General features: G+C 36.3%; 1 protein-coding gene across 1 annotated transcript in view; it reads left to right on the plus strand.

Moving 5' to 3' along the window:
- MAGI2 (membrane associated guanylate kinase, WW and PDZ domain containing 2) overlaps positions 1-24,071 on the plus strand; it is a 1,404,484-nt gene that overhangs the window by 907,993 nt on the left and 472,420 nt on the right. Inside the window, exon 4 of the mRNA XM_054563833.1 lies at positions 3,716-3,928. Within this exon, the coding sequence (XP_054419808.1) occupies positions 3,716-3,928 (213 nt within the window). The remainder of the gene's footprint in view (positions 1-3,715; positions 3,929-24,071) is intronic.

Here is a 24,071-nt window from a genome sequence, read left to right on the forward strand (position 1 = left end):
GGGTAGATCGTTCTTTTCAAATAGAAATTTATTCACTGATAAGTGGACTAGAAAATCCTGTATCCCACTCGATAGCGCACGCACGCATGCACACACACACACACATTTTTGAAAGAGAGGAGGCTAAAAAATCCCCTAAAATGCTTTATGATTTGGTAGCAATTATTACCTTTCCTTTTTGAAAGTGATACATTTGTGCTCATTGATTGTGGCTTTGAAGTCCTTCACCACCATGAAGTGCTGGGCAGGCTGCAAATTTCCTCACACTTTCCTCTTGAGAGGGAATATTAGTATCTTGAAAAGAGATGAGGTTCAAAAGTCAAACCAATACAGCTTGCTCCCTGTATATTATTGGGAAATATTATAGTTTAATTTTGTAAAACCTCCATTTCTATTTAACTGCAAAGGCAAAAGAATGACCTCATGCTGAGTCGTGATGAATGAGTACCAAAATTAGCCAACACATATTGAACACCTATTCCTTTGTTATCATTAACCTTTATAACAACACTGTGGAGTAAGAGTTATTCTAATCCTCATTTGATTCAAGAGTACATAGTTAAAATGCCCATTACAGTGTCCAGCTCAGTAAATTGCGGTGGTGATGATGGTAATAATAGTAGTAGTTGAGATGTTTTTGTGACTTTAGTCATCTTATAGCCCCACATTTCCTCTTCAACTCAATCAATGTAAGGATATAAAGAAGCAGCCAGATTAGGAAACACAGGATTCAAAATCAGTTTTATCTCATAATGATCTGTGCTGTTGAACATTATACCATATTATTATGGTATTTTGAGATTTAGAATCACTAAATGCTGACACTATGCATAGAGGCACCTCATTCTTAATGGCATAGTATTTCTGAATTATATTTAAAAATAGTTTTGGTGTTTATTTACTTATTTTTGTGTGTGAAAGGCACACCACCTTAGTATATGGATCTGGATAGAGTTACATCAGGGAACCATTGCAGGACTTAACTACCTGACTACCTGGCTGATTCTTCAAGTTGGTGTAGGTATTTGTAGCTTCCTTGTTCTATGCATTGTTTGTGGTAAAACCCTATTCTCCATGAATTATATTTCTCAAGTGTAGTAACTATATGGGTTATTTCTGTTCCTCCTTTAAATTGTCATTATTATTGCTAATAAAAATAATCATAACTAAGATTCATACTGTTTTATATCTAAAATTTAATCTGAAGTATTAATTTTATAAATCAAATTTTTAGAAATAGGATATTGATATGTAATTTACAATCACATGACATGCCAACAGCTACAATTATTTAGCAATATAAATTCAACAAGATCTATTACTTAATATTTATATTTAGCCTGATCTGTACATTTATTTCTTATTAGTAAAAGGTTCTTTTTCTACTTCAGGGCAATTTAAACCATGAAAGACAAACTGGAAAAAAAACACTTAAAATTATATTATTCATTGGGACATGTAGGATTATGTACTAGTTTAACATGTGTTTATTAGATAAGAAGTAAGTAATGAGATTCTGTAGAAAGCACAGCAAGCACAGCAGTAACTGATAATGGCGCTAGCCCTTGTGGATGCTGAAATACCGTAACGGATTTCAAGGGAGCAACTAGCAGTTTTTGCCCGCTCAGACTTTATTCATTACATTTAAAGGTCTGATTCATTTTAAATACTCTAAATCAAATTAGAAAGTAACCTTTAGCAAAATGTGTATCATTCACTTTGCAGACTTCTGTATAAAAGTTCTACATGTGTAAGAATCACTTTACATGGTAATACTATTTTTCTCTTGTATTACTTTTACTGTGACTATCTGTAAAAATGAGCAACAGTATTAGCAGCTAGCCTTCAGAATATTAGCTTATTTCATGCCAGCGTGTGGCTTACACTACCACTAAAACCTCTGCAATTTTACGGTTTAGGAACCTCTTCCTCATACACTTATCTTCACAACAACCCAGTGAGAAGGGAAAGTGCAAAGGACGTTGGTCACTTCTGCTGGCGCAGCATCCCAAGACCTTCTGCCCGGGGAGAGCCCTGAGATAAAATGCATGGATGGCAGGGCTCTGCCTCTGTCTTTCTGGATCAAAGGAAAGCACCTGCTGTCTTGCTCTAACTTGGCAGCTCAAGGGCTCTCACGTGACCAAGGCTGGGCCTCTAGGCTCTGCCAAAAAGAGGCCCAGCCTGAGAGTTTTCCAGAAAGTGAGCTAGAGTCTGTAGAAGAACTTTGGGCTCCTTCCCACCGAGGCTGTGCCTGCGGCAATGGGACCAGAGGGGCTTTTTGTGCTGGGGCGACGGCGGCAACCTGGGTGTCCCACCTAGACTGCTTTGTTTCTGCCCATTTTCCCCAAGATTTTTCAGCCTCTTCTCCAACTAACCATCTCTTGACTTTTCAGTGTATCCCTATTACCTTAACTTGAGTAGGTTTTGGTTGTTTGCAACCCAAACACTGGTGATTATAATGTTTTTCTATTCCCAATTTATAGAAAAGAAAGTTTGCTTTATTAAGGTTAAGTCATTTCCTTGAATTATAGTTGTGTAGAAAAGCCAGGTCTGGAACTCATGCCTTCTAGCTGAGTGTTGTTTCTGTCACAGCACAGTTTTCCCAGTTGCCTTCAGTGGCCTGTGCGGATGGGCCAGCTTCCTTCTCATGCCTCTTTGCCTGCAGTGCCCAATCCTAGTTCCTGCTTTAATGCTGATCTGCTTGATGTCAAATGTGCCTGTCTTCCCTACCCGACCTTTGATCTTCTAGAAGACAGAACTGTATTCTATTCATCTTTCCATTTTCTCTCAAACATCATGGAGGTGTCTAGTCTGTACTAAATAAATATTTTAATGAATGAGTAAGCAAATGAGTGTAAAAATTAACCACTTAATTGACTGAAAACACCAATATGAGTTTGAAGTTGCTAGAAGTGTAAGATTGATTTCAAAAAGAAAAAACACCACCATGTTCTTTACCAATCAGTCTTAGACTATTTTAAATAAAGTACTAACTTCTTGAATATATAAAAATGTTCATTTAGTAAGCATTTATTCTATGCCACTATGTGCCAAGCTCTTATTACAGCAAGAAATAAGAGTCTCCTTTGAGAAGTCTTTTAGATCAATGGGAGAAACAAGTGATTTCATGGCTCGGATCTTGGAGCCGTGGGAAAAGAGGAGTGGTAATCTGAAGTGCAGCAGGCCCTCTGGCAGCAGACATGGGGCCCACCCAACTGGGGTGGAGATGACAGCTCTGAGCAGGATGCAGGGCACATCAAGAGCAACAGCCAGAGCCCTTTGAAAGCTGGAGAAAAGCACAATGTGTGTTGCCTTTCCAGAATGTTGTGAGATTTGCTAAAAACAAAAAATAAAAGATGTCTGTACCCTTCTTCAGACATAAGTATTTTTAAAAAGATTATAATTAAGGCCAGTCACCAAAAAAATTTAAATAATTTTGAAATTGTGCTGTACCATATCAGACAGATACATAAGACTACATTTTGGTTGGGCAGAAAGGCAAGAATAAAGAGAGATCTATATCTTTAAGCACCAAAGAGCAATACAAGAGAAGCAACAAATGAAGATAGAAAAAGATTTAAAAATATAGATTTGTGTGTATTTGTATAAAATATATATATATGTATAAAATAGGATACAAATTTGAAATTTTTACAAGTTATGTACATAATATGAAAAAAATTTAACTCCATAATGTTTTTTTTATCATTTGCAGACAATTACTACGGTACCCCAAAGCCTCCAGCAGAACCAGCACCATTATTATTAAATGTAACAGACCAGATACTTCCAGGAGCCACTGCAAGTGCTGAAGGAAAACGGAAGAGGAATAAATCAGTGAGCAACATGGAGAAAGCAAGTGTAGAGCCTCCTGAGGAGGAAGAGGAAGAGAGGCCTGTGGTCAATGGAAATGGAGTAGTAACACCAGGTTAGTCATTTGCATTCATTGTAGGTTCATCAGCTCCTTTAGATGTAACTACCATATTTTGCCGTGTATAATTTGCGCCTTTTTTGCCAAAATTTTGGAGGGAAAAATAAGGATGTGCATAACACATGGGCATAATAATCCCGTGTATAATGCGCACAAAACATGGGTGCACATTATACAAAGCGAAATATGTAAATTTATATCTGTATGTCCATATACATACATATAGTTATAGTTATTTTGACAGTGAGATTATATCAAGTGGAAAGGACATGATTCTTGTATCCAGTTTGTTTTAATTTTGGCATATCAAGCAATTAATCAACTTCTTCAATTTTTGGTTTCACTTTTATAGTATTAAAGGTAATATATTGAATGATTTAAACCTCTTAGAAGGTGTTACAAATTATCAATATGACTGTGTAAAGTTCTGAGGTCTTTGTTAATTATATTAAATAAAAATCTATCCTTAGAAATCTTACTTAGCCCTGGCTGGAGTGGCTAAGCTGGTTGGGTGTTATCCAATAAACTGAAAGGTCTTGGGTTCGATTCCCAGTCAGGGCACATACTTAGGTTTCAGTTTGGTCCCCTCTTGGGGCATCAGTGAAAGGCAAACAGTTGATGTCACTCTCTCACACTGATGTTCCTATCCCTCTCTTTCTCCCTCTTTTCTCCTGTCTCTAAAATCAAAAACCATGTCCTTGGGTGAAGAAAAAAGAAATATTACTATACTCACAGATGTGTAAATAGAGATTGTGTCATGTGATTTAGCTAACAACTTCAATGAACACAGTCCTCAAAATGACTACAGCTGTATAATGCACATGTATTTATCTGCCCACCCGTAGCATCCTATCTGGCAATGTAGAGAATGCATTTTTATACACTGACATTTTGAAGGCATAGGCCCTTGACAAGGAAAAGACTCATTATCTCTTTAATTTATGACCATTTATGTCACATATATAAAGAATATTAGACAAATATAAAGTATGTTTGTGCAAGATATGAATTTATTATTTTCTTATGCATACTAATAGAGTGCCAAAATTTTATTTGTAAAATATTTTTCTCATATTATTGATAATTAAATGTTACCAAAACAAAACTGTAGCATTGTCTTAGCCTCTTAAGCTTCCAGAGTTCTGTTTTATTTATTTACTTTAAATAATAACATTTCAGTGGACATTGATAATCCAAGGGCTAAGTTACAACTCTTGAAAAAATGTTGACACATGCACCTTGAATATATATTATTCTTAAGATATTTCCTACAACTACTTTAATGTCTATATTTTTGTTTCTAATTATACTGCTTCTATAGTGACATAGCATTTGTATTTTCATGTTCAGTTTTTATCAAAGGAAAGTTCATAAGCTTATTTTTCACCTTCCTTGTTCACAGTATCTGCAAAATGTTCTTCACGGAGAGCAAAATCTAATCTATGCCAATCAAAGTATAAAACCTTAAAAACTGATTACTTCTTTTTTAGATTTTATTTATTGATTTTGAGAGAGAGAGGAAGGGAAGGAGAAAAAGAAGGAGAGAAACATTGATTGGTTGCCTCTTCTATGCCCCCAACTGAAGACCTGGCCAGCAATGCAAGCACATGCCCGGACTGGGAATCAAATTGGCAAACTTTCTGTTTGCAAGGTGGCACTCAGTCCATTGAACCATACCAGCCATAGCAGAAAGTGGTTATACCTTGATTACTCAAAGAAGGATAACCTCATCTATTAATATACTGGTTAAAAGCTTACTCTCTGAAGCTAACAGTCACAAATGCTAGAAATCATTTTAGCTACATAATGTGACTTTGTTCATTATTAACCGATATGGTAATTTTCAAGAAAATAGATACCTTCTCTCTTTAAAAAAAAGATTTTATTTATTTTTTTTAGAGAGAGGGAAAAAGACGGAGAAAGAGAGGGAGAGAAACATCGATTGGTTACCTCTCACATACACCCTAACCAGAGACCTGATGGGCATCCCAGACATGTGCCCTGACCAGTAATCGAATGAGCAACCTTTTGTTTTGTGAGATGACATTCAACATACCGAGTCATACCATTCAGGGTGGTACCTCCTCTTTTTTGATTCTGAAATACCTGTGTCAAAATATTTACTTTTCATCATGTAACAGATTTAAGTTAAGTTGATAGTACACAGTTTTCTAAGCTGATCTAGATGTAAGAAACATAAGAACTCGGAGAAGAAGCAGTAATCACAAAAAAAAAGTTTGGAGTTAAAGAGTAGTTACAGAATTACTTACTAGGTAACACCTAATAGTTAACAATATAAAATATATGGTCTTGGTTAAGCCTGAATCATTTGTTTTAATCTTATTCCTACTCTGTATAGGGCAAATCAAAAGAAGTATTCTTGAGTCAAGGATTCTTAAACTAGAAATTGATTTAATTGGGAGGCATAATGAACCTAGAAAGCACCATTCCCTTCTAGTAATACCTCGGACATGAAGTGTGGTGTGTTGTGGCTAGGAACTCTATTAGGACCCTAGCTGCCTGACTCTCTCTGAACCTCTCAGCCTGAAGATGGGAGAGAACAGCTGTCCAGCGCAACTCTGTGATTTCTGGACATTCAACAGATGCCACAAGTAGCAGTTCTAAAAGGCTGGCTGGGCAAGTGGCCCTTATATATCTTTTTTCTTTCCCATTTGGGAGGTGAGAGATGTGTAAATCAGGCAGTTCTTCACCCAGTGTTCAAAGGTGGAAGAAGCAGCCCCACACCAGAAAATTGGCCCATCCCTTATTTGAAATATTTCAACAGCTCCCATCTTTGATGTCTTTGTTTTTCTTTAGGTTTATTCAATATAAACTTCAAGATTTTCTTTGTTCTCCTCTCGTATACATTCACCCAACTCTTCACCTTTTGAGACTTAGCACATGTTTTTCTGAAACAGGGTCTTCATCCTCCCTCTGTTTTATTCCTTTACACATTCACCAAATATTGTATACTTCTAACAGTACTGAAAACACTATTGCTTAAGTTTTAGTTAACATTGCCCTATAGCAACTAAGAGCCTATAATAGCAATTAACATCAGACATCAGTTGAAGAACATAAATAATGTAACCATGAAGGACATTTGAAGAGTGAAAAAACTCTTACTGAGGTAAATTTATTCTATGACCAAAAAAAGGATAATAATGGTAATAATATAAAAAATAACTTTTTATGGATGCTTACCATGTGCTAGAAACTCTCTAACCTCATTCTATGTATTAGTTCATTTAATTCTCCTAACAGTCCTATTAGCTAAGTACTGTTTTACAAATTAGGACACTGAGATGTACTATAATTAAATAATCTGATCAATAACTGTTATTCATATATAAGAAATCTGAATCCACAGCACATGTTCTTAGCTGCTGTGCTATCCTGAATCCTATACCACCAAACAGAAGCACAAATATATTTGTTAGCAATAGTAAACACATGAACCCTATTTTACCTATACCTCTTTAAAAGTGTCATTATAAATTTCCACCTACCAAATCATGCATAAGTGATTTCCCTCTGGAGAAATAAAAATCACTAGTTTTTACAATATCTGTATGTATATAAGCATCAAACTTACCAATCTTTAATTCTTTATATACTTTACCAAAAAGAACAATTTTTTATGTAAATACAGGTTTTAGAAGAGTCCTCAATTTCCCTCTATTACTTGTTTTATTCTTCATTTCTCCTTTGAACTGTAGTTTATAGCTAGAACTATATATTAATATTTCATTTTCTCTTAGATCATCTCTCTGTAAAGTCAGTGACCACTTTTAAATATGTAATTTCTCCATGAAGCTCTTCTCGCATTTTCAGGGAAAAGTCACATAAAGTGTGTGAATACTCATTTTATGCTAGGTTTCTCATTTTTGCTCAAAATTACATCAGATACATAGATTTAGCCCCTATTACCTAGGAAAGACATATGATGATTTTTCAGTGTTTCAAATCATAAATGTTTCTCTCTGACATATACTATTTCTAATCCCATAATCATTGTACTTACTTAATGAACATGAAATGCTGAAATGTACCCTAAGGTGATTAACTAAGGTAATAGTTCATCTAGTAGCAGATTTGAGATCTGGGCCCCCGAATACCTGAACCTCTCCTGGGCTGTTAAGCATGCTGAGGACAGAGTAACTCCTGGCCTCGGCAAGGTAAATCACAATAGTGAAGCTCAATGTATTTTATCTACATTGTATTCCATTATATTCATCCTTCATTTGGTTCATGACAGTGGCGTTAGATATAATGCTTGCAAGGACTGTGTATACTTCATCATCTTAGAGAATCTGTCTTTAAACTGATAGTTAAAATTCATATGCTCAGAAAACCTTCCCTTGATATTAACCTCACCTATTTTTAGACATCTTTATCTTGTTAGAGTTGACATCCAACCCCATGGCTTGGAATAGATTTACCTGCTTCCTTCATTTCTCTCTTATGTTCCAGGGCCATATTTCTAACTACTGCTCACTAAAGAGCCCCACCTAAGCATTTCTTCAACTTAAATGTAACATTCCACTTAAACTCTTCTATAGAACAAACACACAAACCAACTCACAAATTCCTTTACCTAATTTTTCTAATTCTTCTTTTTACCCAGATAGCTGAGAGCTTTGATTCTTCTTCCCCTCAGTCTTGATATACATATGTATAATCGAGGATAAAAGATCACTAGCCCTTTAGCTTTCTTCTCTTCCTTCCAAATATCACCACTCCATCCCAGATTATCACCTAATTTGTGCATCACAGTCTCCTAGCTGACCTACATCCCTCCAAGCTCCATCCCTATCAAATTACCTGTTATTCCTTGATCAATTCAAGATTGTTGAACCTGCACTTAGTTATGCATCCTTCTCAAAACTGAAATGAGCTTCTATTTCTGCTGCTTCAAACTTAGCGGTCAGCCACTCAGGTCCTCCCACATTTGACTGCAACATCTCTGTTAGTTCTGGCTCCCGTTATTCCCCCAGTCGTTTCTTGCCTCTACATTTCTCACTCATAAAACACCTTCACCTGTTGTGATAGGGCCTTTCTCACCTATTTGAACCTCATATTCTTTTATTCAAATTCAATTAAATTTTTGATATTCCTTAGAAATTATTTGTTGACTGCCATAATGAAAAGTTGAGACTGTCCAGCTCTGAATTATTGAAATAAAATTTACATTTTTCATTCATCTAGGAAGTGTTGGTTAGCTTGGTACTTGTAAGTAACTTTTCATAATGTGCCTATTTGGCATCCCCACACATTCTGTAAAAACTGTTAAGGACCATTTCTACTTTTTTGTTTACCTATCTCAGTGATCAGTATACAACTTTAAATACTTCAAGCTCTTAGTAAATCTTTATTTTTTAGTCAACCATACTCCTAGAGAATGTCAAAGTTTCACTATAATAACATGATTAGATATAGTTCACACTCATTTTATACTTTTTCATGTTGTCCACATGCAATGTTTCTAAGTTCAAAACATATGAGATTCCCGATCTTACATTTCTTCAAAAGTTATTTGAAACCTAAAGAAAATTGTGCAAAAGTATGTTTTTAAAAATATATCCTTAGAGATGAGAATTATTCAATCTCTCTAACTGTGAAAAATAACAAAAATAAATGAGTGGTTAATAGATAAATAGAATTTCTTTTTAAAGATCAAACTTTTCTGAAGAAAAGCAAATCCTATAAACCAAAGTAACTGGGTTAAGCTTTTCTTGGATTTCTTTTATGTCATGAATTATCTGCTAAACTTTTCCGGAAAGTAATTCACTATTATATTGTAACTTCCCCTCACCAGCTATTAGTAGGCCTAGTACAAAGAATTAGAAATGCACATATATTTTAAAGCAGCTAAATCTCTCTGTTAATACACACACACAATGCCGGGAGGAACAGGGCCCGTGAGAGCTACCTTCGCCAACAAAGGGAATACAGTATGTGTACACAGAGCTGCCTTCTCCAGGCCCCCAAGCCTGCAATTAGTGCAAATGAACTGCATCTCCCAGAGAGCAAACAGAGTGTCCCTTATGTGATCACCAAGTGTCCTCAGCAATGATCTCAGTTCACCATTAGGGACCTGCCTCCAGGTCCTGTGCCGCTTGGCACGCTGACTGTGCATGCACCATCAGTCCTGTTCTTGTGAATGAGGTCCTGTCACTGTCAAAAGAATTATGTCGTCCGTAGTGAATCTCGCTGTTTTCTTGCGAATAATAGCCCACTCTGAAACCACCCCAGTGCCTATCCCCTGCTTATTTTTGTGTGAGTTCACAGAGGCTGTGATGTGTGTATCCACTCAGATATATATATATTTTTTTTTTGAGGAGGCTTAATTTTATGATCTTATTCACAGATACAGTACTAGGTTTTATTGCTCCATTGAAGATGCAAATTTCTGGGGCTATTGTAAATTAGATATTCCATTTTTAAATGGGGGGGCATTCTATCATTTCATAAAAGAATTATTTGAAAGTTAAAACTTCCCTAATTGTAAAATGTTCTTATTATCTAGGTATTATAAAGTAACAAGATAAGCATGGTAGAGTTTATGGTTATGAGCTATAGTAGTAATTATAACTATACCATTCGGGGGAAAATGAAATCATTACTAGTTTCAGGATGTCACTTTAAGTCAAGGCAGACTCACTTTGCACTTAAACTGAAAGCTATGCACTATTTGAACTTCTTCCTGCCCGCAAAACTGATTCAACATTTTTGTGATTGCACACTCAGCCTTCTCTGAGGAGTCATATGATGTGTGTGAGAGAGAGAAGGAGAGAGATTTGATACATGAACAAGGAATGCAGAACAAGCAAGAACCAGCAGAGTAGCATTCAGGGTTTGGTTTGGTTTTTTCCATTACCATTTATCCAACTTACCCTCTTTCACCTCTCCCCTCCCCGACCCTGCAATCACCTGTTCATGTCCATGAGTCCTTTTTCATTTTTGTTCTATCCAGCCCCTAACTGCCAGCACCCTGCCCCACCACACTGTCAGCCTGCTCTCTATTTATGAGTCTGTCTCTCTCTTGCTTTTTAGTTCAGTTTGTTCGCTAGATTCCACATATGAGTGAAATCATACGGTACCTCTCCTTCTCTGACTGGTTTATTTCAATTGGCATAATGTTCTTCAGGTCCATCCATGTTGTTGCAAAGGATGAACTCCTTTTTTACAGCTGAGTTCTACCCCATACTGTTAATGTACCATAGTTGTATTATCCACTCATCTACTGATAGACATTTGGACTGCTTCCAAATCTTGGCAATTGTAAACATCACTGCAATGAACATAGGGGTGCTTATACTCTTTCAAATTAGTGTTTCAGGTTTCTTCATATAACTCCCCAGTAGGGGAATTGCTGAGAAGTTCACACGGGGGTTCCCCCTGAGAAAAGTGGGCTCTAACCCCCAAGCTGGTCTCCCCAGCCTAGAGCACCAGAACCAGAGAAGGAACCCAGATAACATCTGGCTGTGAAAAGCAGTGGGATTTCTGTCTACAAGGGAGAGATGGCTATAGACACAGAAAGGCTCTTAAAGGGCAAACACACAAAATTTCATTTGTAGCCACTTACCCTGGGCCTCAGCAGAAGGAGGGCAGTGCAGACTAGAGCCACATGAGGAGAAACTGGGGTTTGTGGCTCTAGGGAAAGAGATGAAGGGTTAACTGCCAGGATTCCTGTGCAGAGCCATTCCCCATACTATAAAAGCCATCCTCCTCGGGCAGAGCACTCTCTGCCATATGGCATCAGCCTAGGGGGAAACAATAGCCTCATCTGCAGGAATATCTCTGTGACACCCCATGGAGCTTAGACCAGGCTTCTCAGGAGTATAGATGGAGGTACTTTCATTGAATAAGCCTAACAGAAAGCCTCCAAGCAAAGGTGAATCTCTGGGAGCTTTGAAACTTCAGCTGACTCTCCATGGGCCTGGAGCTGGTAAAAGCCAGTGTTGGTGCACAGCTTGATGCTTTCTGCACATATCCAGGCCCAGCAGAGAGAGCCACAAGCTGTGAATCACTGATAGTTCCAATCAGGTTGCCCAGGGCCAGTAATAGCCACTTCTGAAACAGGCCTGCACCAGAGTCTCCTCAGATCTACCTAATACATAGAAACAAACACAAAAAGGCAATCAAAATGGAAAGACAAAGAAACAGGACCCAAATAAAAGAACAAGAGAATTCTTCAGAAAATCTCAATGAATTGGAGGCAAGCATTTATCAATATAGAGTACCCTAATAATTATAAGGACTCTCACCAACATGAGAAAAGGACCAGTCAGAAATAAAGAATATAATATCTGAAATTTATAATATACTGGAAGGAATAAACAGTAGCTTAGATGAAGCAGAGGATCAAACTAGCAATTTGGAAGACAAAGGAGAAAAAAGGAGCAGCAAAAAGAAAAAAAATTAAAAATGAGGAGAGTTTAAGAAATTTGGGGGACAACATTAAGTGTAACAACATCCACCTCATGGGGATACCAGAAAAAGAGAGTGAGGGATAGAGAACCTATGTGAAACAATAATGACCAAAAACTTCCCTAACCCAGTAAGTGAAAAAGATATACAAATTTAGGAAGTGTAAAGAGTCCCAATCAAGATGGACCCAAACAGTTCCACACCAAGACACATCATAATTAAAATGGCAAAACTTAAAGATGAAGAGAGAATATTAAAAGTTGCAAGAGAAGAGCAGTTAGTTAACTACAAGGGACCTCCCATTAGACTGTCATCTGATTTCGTAACAGAAACATTTAAGGCTAGAAGGGATTGGCATGAAATATTCAAGGTGATGAAAAGCAAGGCCCTTACAACCAAGGCTACTTTACCCAGCAAGACTATCATTTAAAATGGAAGGAGAAATAGAGGACTTCCCAGACAAGAGAAAGCTACAGGAGCTTCTGACCACAAACCAATATTGTAACAAATGTTAAAGGGCTTGCCTTAAGAAGAAGACAACAGAAGAAAATAGTTAAAAATAAAATGGCAATAAATATATATTTATCAATTATCACTTTAAATGTAAATGGCTTAAATGCTGCAATCAAAAGACATAGGGTAGCTGAATGGATAAGAAAACAAGACCTATATATATTCTGTCTCCAAGAAACCCACCTCAGAACGAAACATATACACAGACTTACAAGTAAAGGATAGAAAAAGATACTTCATGCAAATGGAAAGGGGAAAAAAACATTCAGGTTTGAGCAGCACTTGCAGAAAGCCTGTGGACTAGTTGTGTCTAAGCTTATTTCTAATTATCATCATCCATTCTCTTTAGTTCTGATTTTCACCCTGAGTTCTATCTTCTTACCTCATATTTCTCCTCACAGAGGTGACTATAATTTTTGTGTGAAATCTCAGATTGCTCTAGTTACTTCTAGCTGGCCTTGATGTCGGAAGGGGTAAGATCTCTTGACAAAGTCTATCTGCTCACTCCTTCCTTCTACATAGCTCAGTCTTTGGGAATATCACCCTTATCTTTTCCCTCCTAATTGACTTCTTGCTGTCATCAAAAAATACCTAGACTCCAATTTGGCCCCAAAGAATAACATTTGAGTTATCAAGATCAAGATTTTTAAGACTTCTTGCTTTTCAACCCCTTCGATGTCTCTTGGAAGGTGATTTATGTTTCATATAGTACTTAGTCTCTTCATTTTTTTCAGAATTTTGAAAGCAAAACTTGAAAAATATCATACATGCATGTCCTATATTTCATTTGATAGCTTGCTCTGGTCTTTGAGTATGTTCAATACTGAATCAGTTTCTTTCATCCAAGAGATAGTTAAGGATTTGGGAAACCTGTTTATAAATGATAAATATCTTCAGAATTCATTACATTATAGAAAACATGCAGCATATACAGTTTCAAAGCTGTGAGGATTCATTATATTGCTCTATTCCAGCCGACTTTTACTAAAATGTTTTAGAAGTTAAATATTACCAAAAGAAGAAAATATACTAATTAGGGCAGCTCTTTTTCCCTGTTAATGGGAAATAAACCTTTCTACTCATTTTTCTAATTATTCTTTCCAATTTAGTTTTTTATATCATGGGATTTTTTAAAAATCTTCTAGTCATGGATCTTGAATTTTCTATTTTCATAATTTTTCGTATTGTTCTTTTAGTATTTAAAAAACTTGTAACTACTTGTTTGTTTCAGATAAAGATAAAAAATAATTTTGAGGTATTGAATACTGTTTTTTAGTAATTCACATTTTCCTAACTAGCCCCCTCAATAGATGAGATCCAATTTGGTTACAAATATCACAGATAAAAAGTGAAGTCTTTACAAAATTGGGAATTAAATTCTGCTTCCTTAAGTGATATGTCATCTCAAAAACTATTACCCTAACTTTCCCTATTTCTGATATTTTATTCTAGACTTGTGTTTCTTTCATGGCCTTAAATAATAAAAGGAAATATTTGTTAACATCTCATAAAAAATACATATATATTTTTAATTGCCATTGTGTTTAAGAGCTACCCCTTTTTAATCTTTATAACTTATATGAATAAAAGTATAATGCATTTTTTTAGAACTTAGAAACACTTTAAGAGAACTGGGGAGTCAGAAAACGCCAACTAAAAGTAATCAATGTACATAGAAAAATTTCTGACAGAGCTGAAAAAAATAGTCACCCCTGCTAACTGCATTGCTGGCGAACTGGGAGTAGGAACAGGAGGGAAACCTATTTTGCACTTATTTCCTCTGTACTTTTATATTTGATCTATTTGCATGTTTTACTATGTCAAAAAAGTAATTATTTTTTAAATGATGAGCAAAAATTCACTAATAATTCAATGTGCAAACATTTTAGCACTCATATAATTTCTTATTTTAGAAGGTTTAGGAAAAGTAAGGAAAATTCATAACTTTGAGCAATAAGCTACAATCTTGGCTACTTCCAATTAACTGGCTACATATAAGGTAGGTGGCCACAAATGACTGTTTTCTCCTGAAGACAGAATTCCCTCCACTTTTCATTACAGGATATAATCAATAGTATGGCCACAATCAAAAATCAATTACAATGATATTTTTCCCTTGTTCAAGAATCAAACCTGAGGTGTTCATTTATCCGGAGCCTGTGGTTCAAATTCTAAGATTTCAGCTTCTAGCAGTGAAGCGAACAACATGCTCTGACAGCCCGACCGCCCCTCCACCCCCACAAAACAAACAAGACTTTGGATCAATACAGCCAACATACTTTTTAATGATAATGCTAAATTTGCAAGGAAGCAGGAAGGCAGGGAGCATCTTCAAATGCTACCACTTCCACCGCCAAGGAGTGTAAGTGTTGAGCAACCTGTTGTAAGCAGAACTGAAAGTGAAGGCTGACATGGGGGTATAAAATTGGAGAGATTCATCTCTGATTCTGCTTCAGATAAGTACCCTCAATGCTGTCATCAGCCAAGTTTATGGGTGATACCAAGTTTATAGCTCAGTAGCAGCTCCTGGCGCCCAGCTAAATCAAATGCAAAACTCCATAAGAAATAATGCAGAACTTGGAAAAATGTGTAGTTTCCAAGGATTATTTTTCATCCTTTACATCACTTAAGTCCACACATGTCTCAATTGAGGAAGAATAACTCAATTTATGCAAACACCTAGTAAAGAGAAAATGTTAGCTTTGTGTGTATTTTTTAAACAATTGCACTTTTTGAAAATGTCGAATATCTTAAAAAGCATATGAAATAGACCACTCTTTTTTTCTCTAGGAAGAAACCATTTATGTTTCTTGACTGATTTAACTATGCAATTTTTTTAGTATTCTAAGTAGCAGAACTCACTGATAATAACATTTACTGAACACCTACGATGTTTCAGTAGTTTACTGTTCTGAGCAATTTATATACACATCATGTCAAATTCTTATAGGTAGGTAATGTTATTATTCCCCCATCGTATAGTAAAGGAAATTGAGGAGTGCACAGAGTGATTAAATAGCTTGCTCAGGATCACACTGTGAAGGACAGATTTAAACCCAGGTAGCCTGACACAGCCTTAGCAATTATGTTCTGTTTCTTGTGGAGCATGTGTGCTGCTATCTGAGATTGCTAAACAAACAGGAGAAGAATTTCTTTTAATTTCAAATTATTTCTATTCTTTTTCTTTATTAACTACAAATATGTTCCTTAATCTTTTTTCCCCTTACATATTCTCTAGCTGTGTTTATTTTCAAAGAAATAATATAAAGACTGGAGAAAAATTTATTAAATTAATTAAAATTTGTCATGTAGTCATTAGAAATATAAATCACAGAGTGCTCTCACAGACTAAAATAAATTTTAGAAACTTAAATGTTATGATGGCTCAAAAGAATAAAACCAACACTTTCCTATCTAGCTTAAAAACATTATTCTCCCTCATTTCGAAGGATGGCAATTATAGAAAGCTGAATGAATATCAACAATATGCCTCAGCCATGTCAAATGAAAATATAGATAGGTATTCCTTTTTTTTTAACCATTTAACTAGGTTTCTGATATTCTTTAATGAAATTGGGTAGGGATGTTCAAAACCATGGCAATCTTAAATAGCTACAATATATATTGTTGTAATATGGAAACCTTAGAATGGACGACAGCTATAAAATTTACGTGAACTGGACTGAATGCAAAATGCATACCTTGAGCTCTCTTCCAGTTACATGGCTTTCAGTCCCTGTGCTCTTTAAGGACGTTTGAGCTTTTCTGAATTTTCTTATGGGAAGAAGAAAATCATTTGCTAAATCTAACAAAACCTGTAGGTTAGGAAAGGTGAAAAAAATATGTTTTTTAATTCCTCACAACAATAAAAGCATACATAAAATATATTTTTTAGGTCACTGTTTATAAGACTGTATATTATTAATGTATGTTTTGTTTCTTAATTTTTCTGTAAGATTTCTAGGAAATTCAAGAGTCCTGGTCAAAGGGAAAATTTTTTCACCATTACCGCTCTTTAAAAGAGATTCCTTTTCTTTTGAAATATACTTTGTTTTTGTTATTAATGAATTAAAAAAACACTCTGGTTTGCAAACCATCTAAATAATGTAAGTGCAAAATCTTTTCACTTCAGCACCAAGCATCTTAAGGAAGATTACATTTATATATACAGAAAAATTATGTTTTGATTTAGCAATAAAATACTATGTTGAAAAATCTCTCTTGGAAGTCAAAAATGACAATTCTACATAACCAATTCCTAACTCAGAAACTGAGCAAAATGGAAAAATGTTCATGGACGTGGACAACAGTGTGGTGATCGTTAGGGGGTATAAGGGGAATAAATGGTAATGGAAAAAAATACAGTAAAGATTAATTTTAAAAAAAAAGAAAGAAGATGCTCCAACCAACTGAGCCACCTGGCAAGGGCTTTATTTAGCTTCTTAAGAGATTTATATGCATTTCAAAGAGATAGAGAAAGAATTTACAATGATGAGCTTTCTAAAATAATTGCTCTGAGAAAAGAGGGGAAAAAAGAAATAGCTTCATACTGCTATACAAGTAAAATCAGATGCATGGGCTATTTGGCTCCTTCTCCTTAGTCAGAATTTAAATAGTCTAGGGTTGCTCAAACCACAGATCTAAGATATACGAGACTTGTACGAGGGCACCTGGCACACGTATTTCGAAGTTGAACTTCATGGGAGGAGGGAGTGCTGTCGGGAATGCCTGCACATGCACCTTTGGTGGGCATATAAGATCTGTTCTTTCCCATACTTTATTACCAACAATCTGTTCTGGTGGAACATCTAGACAATGGAATATTATTCAGTGCTAAAAAGAAATGAGTTATAAAGCCATTGAAAGACATCAAGTAAACTTAAGTGCATATCACTAAGTGAAAGGAGCCCATGTGAAAAGGCTCTGTATTACATGACATTCTGGAAAAGGCAAGAGTATGGAGACAGTGCAAACATCAGTGGTTGCCAGGAGTTAGAAGAGAGAGAGGGATGAAAGGACAGAGCACAGAGGAGTTTTAGGGCAGTGAACTACTACTCTATGTGATATTATGAGAGATACTTGTCATTATACATTTATCCAAACCCATAAAACGTACATCATCAAGAGCAAAGCCTAAGGTAAACTATGCACTTTGGGTGACAATAAATTGTCAGTGTGGGTTCGTCAGTTGTAACAACTGTTCCATTCTGGCAGGGGATGTTAGTAATGGAGGAGGGGTGTTATCCATGTGTGGTATGGTGTCAGGTAACATGGCTCTTCCCAGAATAGGCTCTGCCCACACATGGGAAACCTGTCCTGCTTCAGAGCTGCCTGTGAGTACACTGGCTTGAGTTTCCCCACAAGCTCTTGGTTCTCATCATAAGCTACATCCCTAGCTTAGCCTTTATGAATAGGAAATGTGGGAATGTCATGGTTCTCCACTTGCCTTATTTTTTTCTCTTATTTTGTTAAGACAGAAAAGCCAGGAGCCACTTATTATTTCCCTTTCAAAGCAATTCACAATAACCTGATAAAAAAAATTTTTTTTCCCCTCAGTAGCTCTTGTCCAGTGTCGTGCACATTATAGATATTAAATTCAGGTTTGGTAATGTAATGATTGATCAACTAAATTAGGATAAAGCAATAAATGAATAAACAAATGAGTTAGATAAACAGGGAGAACTTGGCTGAATATCTCTGGCATATCAGTAAATATAATTAGACATCTCCAAAGGATCGACCTTTTTTTTTTCCAAGACTTATCTTACATTTCTCTCAAAAATGTAATCATACTATGTAGTCAAAGAAAAAGTTTATTTGTTCATAGCTAAGTTTCTTGAATTGATTGTCAGTATATTCTATATATTCTTTTCATTTATTCTCTTTTTTTTATCCTCACCCAAGGACAGTTTTTCATTGCTTTTAGAGAGAAAAGAAGGGAGAGGGAGGGAGGAGGAGGGAGAGAGAGAGAGAAACATTGATGTAAGAGAGAAAAACATCATTTGGTTGCTTTCTCATACACACCCCAACTGGGGATCAAACCCAAAACCTGGCTATGTGCCCTGTGAACTGAGCCCCTTACCTTTCAGTCTATAGGACGATGCTCCAACCAACTGAGCAATATGGGCCAGGGCCTCTGCATTCATTTTTAATCCATTCCAACCCGGCTTCCCCACCCACCACTCGCGTATAACTACTCTATAAGTGATTCTTAATGTTACCAGTGACCTCAATGTCATTAATTCAAAAGATTTTATATTTTTATCCTTTTGGACTGTTTAGAAGCTTTACCCACAGTGAAGTGTTTCCTCCTCATTGCCTCTGTTCATCTTCAGTGGCATGAAGACCAACTGGTTTTTCTGTTACTTCCCTGGCTGCTCTTTCCTGATCATTCTCTCAATGACTGCTAAAGGTTAGAGTTCCTCCTACAGTACTCTAGGGATTCTTGTTTCCACTTGCTGCACCATCTCTCTAAGCAATTTCTTTCCCTCCTACAGCTTATATTATAATACAAGCTAGCCATATGCTGTTGTCTTTCAAGTTGATTCTCTCCATCCAAGAACTCTCTGACATGCCATCTCCATTGTGAATCTGGCATGAACCCCTATCTCAGTGCCCAAAGCTGTACCCAGTCTCCCCCAATCTGCACATTGCACATTTCCTACCTCACTCAATAGCTTTGCCACTAACTAGGTTTACCACAACTTCTTAGTTTTTCCTTGTCTGTCCAGTATTTTTTTTAACATTTTTCACTCTTTAAGTATGATCTAGATGAATAACTTTGTCTCAGTGGACACCTGAATAAATGTCTCCTGTTATCTCTTAGAAATTGGAGTTAAATGGAGTAACATCTTCTCGCCAATCACAGCAGAGAACTTTGTCTTTGTCTATATACTGGGAATGTTTTTATTTGATGCTGTCTTGTATGGTCTTGTGGCCTGGTATATGGAAGCAGTCTTTCCAGGAGAGTATGGTGTGCCCAAACCATGGAACTTTTTCTTGCTGGTGAGTTGTGCTGCTTCTGTTGTCAAGAAAGGCTGTAGTCCTTATGGATGTTTTGTAATTTATATAAAAGCTATCATTAGTTAGTTTTGCACTGTCTGTAATTGAATCAACATGTCAGGTGAAAGAATCATTCTAATTACATTAGGCATATAAATTCAATAACCCTTTTCTAATATACTATAAAGCCTCCACTGTATATAAATATAAATAACTCATATATTATGGCCTGGAACCCCAAACTTTACAAATTCTGAGTAATCCATCACTTTTGCAGGCAAGTGTTTTATAAGGGATTGAACTCTCCAGCATAAAGATATTAACATGGGACGGGTCTTTAAAAGCTAACAAGAAGAGGTTTATTTATGTTCCATATCTAGGGACTCACCACCTGGAATATTATTTTGGTTAGTCCACATTCCTATTTTTTTCTCTTTTAATTTGTTTTAAAGTTTTATTTTATTGTTCGAATACATTTGTCTCCACCTTCTCGCCACCACTTTCCCCTGCCCCCCTCCCTCAATCTTTCCCCACTTTGGCTTTGTCCATGGGTCCTTTATACATGTTCCTTGGCTTGACCCTTCCCTTCCCTTCCCTTTCTGCTGCCTTCCTTCTTGATTCTGTTGGTTTCTTTTTTCTTTCAATGTTGCTGGTTATACTTTTTTTGCTTGTTTGTTTTGTGGGTTAGGTTCCACTTATAGGTGAGATCATATGATATTTGTCTTTCGCCCCCTGGCTTATTTCACTTAGCATAATGCTCTCTACTTCCATCCATGCTGTCGCGAAGGGTAGTAGCTCTTTGTTTCTTTCTTCTGCGTAGTATTCCATTGTGTAAATGTACCATAGTTTTTTGATCCACTCATTTACTGGTGGGCATTTAGGTTGCTTCCAACACTTGGCTGTTGTAAATTGTGCTGCTATGAACATTGGGGTGCAGAGGTTCTTTTGAATTGGCATTTTGGGATTCTTAGGGTAAAATCCCAGCAGGGGAATCACTGGGTCAAAAGGCAGTTCCATTTTTAGCTTTTGGAGGAAATTCCAAACTGTTTTCCACAGTGGCTGCACCAGTCTGCGTTCCCACCAGCAATGTACTAGTGTTCCCTTTTCTCCACAGCCTCACCAGCACCCGTTGTTTGTTGATCTGTTTATGATGGCCATTCTGACTGGTGTGAAGCGGTATCTCATTGTGGTTTTAATTTGCGTTTCTCTGATGGCTAGTGATGCTTAGCATTCTTTCATATATCTCTGGGCCCTCTGTATCTCTTCCTTGGAGAAGTGTCTGTCCAGGTCCTTTGCCCATTTTTGGCTTGTTTGTCTTCTTGGAGTGGAGTCGTGTGAGTTCTTTATATATTTTGGAGATCAAACCTCTATCTGATGTATCATTGGCAAATGTATTTTCCCATACGGGTGGTTCCCTTTTTATTTTGCTAATGTTTTCTTTAGCCATGCAGAAGCTTCTCATTTTGATGAGGTCCCACTTGTTTATTCTTTCCTTTATGTCCCTTGCTTTAGGGGACATTTCAGTGTGTCCAGTGTTTTTGAAAATCATACCAAATCTACAGTCTACACATATTTTCAGTTCACTTCTTTCCATGCCCATGACACTTTCATCTCTTGTCTGGAACATAAAGGCAACTCCCCATTGGTCTTTAAATATCTAATCTTGTCACTCTCAAATGGCCAGAATACTTGTAGTTAAGATCTTTGTGCAGAATGAAAATCTAATTGTGTTTTTCCCTTAATTAAGACAACATCAGGGCTTGCTTGTCACTTGCAAGGGACAGTCCCAGATTCTCAGTATGCCTTCCAAGATCTTGCCTAATCCACACCTTCTTTATTTTGTCCCCTTACCTTCTTCTGAAAGAAGCCTCTTGACACCTTTTTCAAGTTTTACATTTGCTAGAACTTGAAAAAAAAAAGGCTTTTCTTAACTCTTTAAATGAGATCAGGTGAATTCATTTGCATAAAATCTCATCTTTCCTTTTGGTAGTGTTCGTCACACTTTAAATACAACGCATCTTGACATCTTTTGGGTTCCATGAGTGCATCGATTGTGCCTCTCTTGTTCAATCTTCTGTCCTCAGTGCCTGACACCAATTGAGTGTTTAACAAACATTGTTAAGTGAATATTCAATAAATGAATACGTTTCAGAGCATGACCTTGTATTTTGACTTTCAAATGCAATATGACACTTGGAAATACCTGAAAATGGTGTATTTCATGTATTCATAATTACATGTTGTAATAAGGTACAGCTAAGATAATTTAAAGAAAGTAAGTGTACCTTCTCTTGCTGCTTCTTTCCTACACAGTTTGCAAAAGTAAAATTTGCATAAGGAATCAACTGGGAGACTACATTACGAAGGCCACATTCTTTTCATAAATTCTCCATCTTAAAGGCAGAAAAATAAAAGATTATATTACAAACTGGCTTCCCGAGCCGCCACTCTGAAATAACTATTCCATAACTGATAGATAATGTCACCAGTGATCTCCATGTCATAAATTTCAAAATATTTTATGTCCTTATTTTCTTGGACTGTTTAGAAGCTTTATCCACAGTAAAGTGTTTCCTCCTCCCTGTTATAAAGTGTTCTTGAGCTTTCTATTTCATAAAGATAACTTTATCATTTCTTTCTGAGGTTGATACATATGCACAAAATTGATCCAAGCAATTCATTGAGACAAAGATGATATTATACTTTTACTCATTTTAAATTAGCTTTATTAACTTTTGAAGTTATAAAAATAATAACTAATGAATACAAAGATGTATAAAGAAAACTTCCTGCCCACATTCAAATTTACTTTACTTAGTAATCAAAGTTGACAATTTGTTGTATATTTCTTCATCTAGTTTTCATGCTTATCTAGTTAAATGCAAAATAATATGAATATATTTAGCTTGATGTTTGCTTATTTCTAAAAAATAATCTTAATGATATATATTATTCTGCAACTTGGATCACTCTTTGAATAGTAATAATTTTCCAGGTCAGTAGTTACAGGTTTAATTCATTATTTTTACAGATTTAATTTATTGTCTTTATACCATGTAGTTTTTCATGGTAATAATAACCACAATTTATTTAATCACATTCATTGATAAGCATTCAAATCATTTTCAGGGCTTTGCTACTACAAACAATGTTGTAATAAATATTATATAGGTATTCTTATATACCACCACCTTTATTTCTAGAGGATATATTCTCAAAGTGGGATTATGGAATCAAAGTATATGTATATTTACATATGGGTATCTTTTAATGTTAATGGCTATTGATTATGCTCCCAAATGATTGCAGAATTTTTTATTTCCAAGATGGCTGCCTTATTCCACATTGACATTATATGTTAGTAGTGCTCTCCTTCCAGTTCCTGGTAGGCTGCCACACCACACACCTGCTGTGAGGAAGCCCGAGTGACCCTCGCTGCAGGCCAGTTGGTTCCATACTCTTAGCCCCTTTCCCAGTTTCTCACTGGAGCATACTCAGACTTCTGGATGACATCCACACCACAAGGAAGTCTTGGGGGTAGCATTTGCCAAATGTTTTCACCCCATCATTTTTCTGCTCTAACAGCCTAGTGGACATTTGAAGCTACTCCACAGGAAGCATTCCTCCCAAAGTTTTAAACTGAATGTGTTCACAGGCCCCCTCTACTTTTGGTTCTCTTGACCTTTTCTGTGGTTCCCCCTTCTTCTCACCACCACACCACACCCCAGACTAATATCTAGAGATATTGGTGCTGAATCCCTGAATGAAACAGGCAGTTTCTTAAATCTGAACACTTCTTTGACATTCTCTCTCCCAGCCAACCAACCTACCTTGCAGGAACTTTCTCTACTTTATAGCTTTCATCCAATTTACCCCAAGAATGTTTTTCCTAGATGGTACCTGCTCATCTAGGGAAAGGAAATAAACCTGAGTAGCTCAGAGAGAGAATCTTCTCTTTATATATTGACATCTATACCTTAACCAAAATATTTACCGACCCCATGAATAAATAGCCTTCATAATTGTCTTCTTTACCCACACTCTGATTTGCCTCCTGTCGCTCTTTAGAAAGTCTTTATATCTCTACCTTTCCTCCCCCCTGTAGTCCCTGAACTTTCTCAAGATAAAGTTTAAAACCCATGCTGGTAATAGGTGTTTCACATAATATTTTTCTTCTCTTTCAAAAATCTAT

Source organism: Pteronotus mesoamericanus, unplaced genomic scaffold (genome assembly GCF_021234165.1).
Source record: "Pteronotus mesoamericanus isolate MK-2021 breed Mesoamerican mustached bat unplaced genomic scaffold, CSHL_Meso_final scaffold_85, whole genome shotgun sequence".
Taxonomy (NCBI): Eukaryota; Metazoa; Chordata; class Mammalia; order Chiroptera; family Mormoopidae; genus Pteronotus; species Pteronotus mesoamericanus.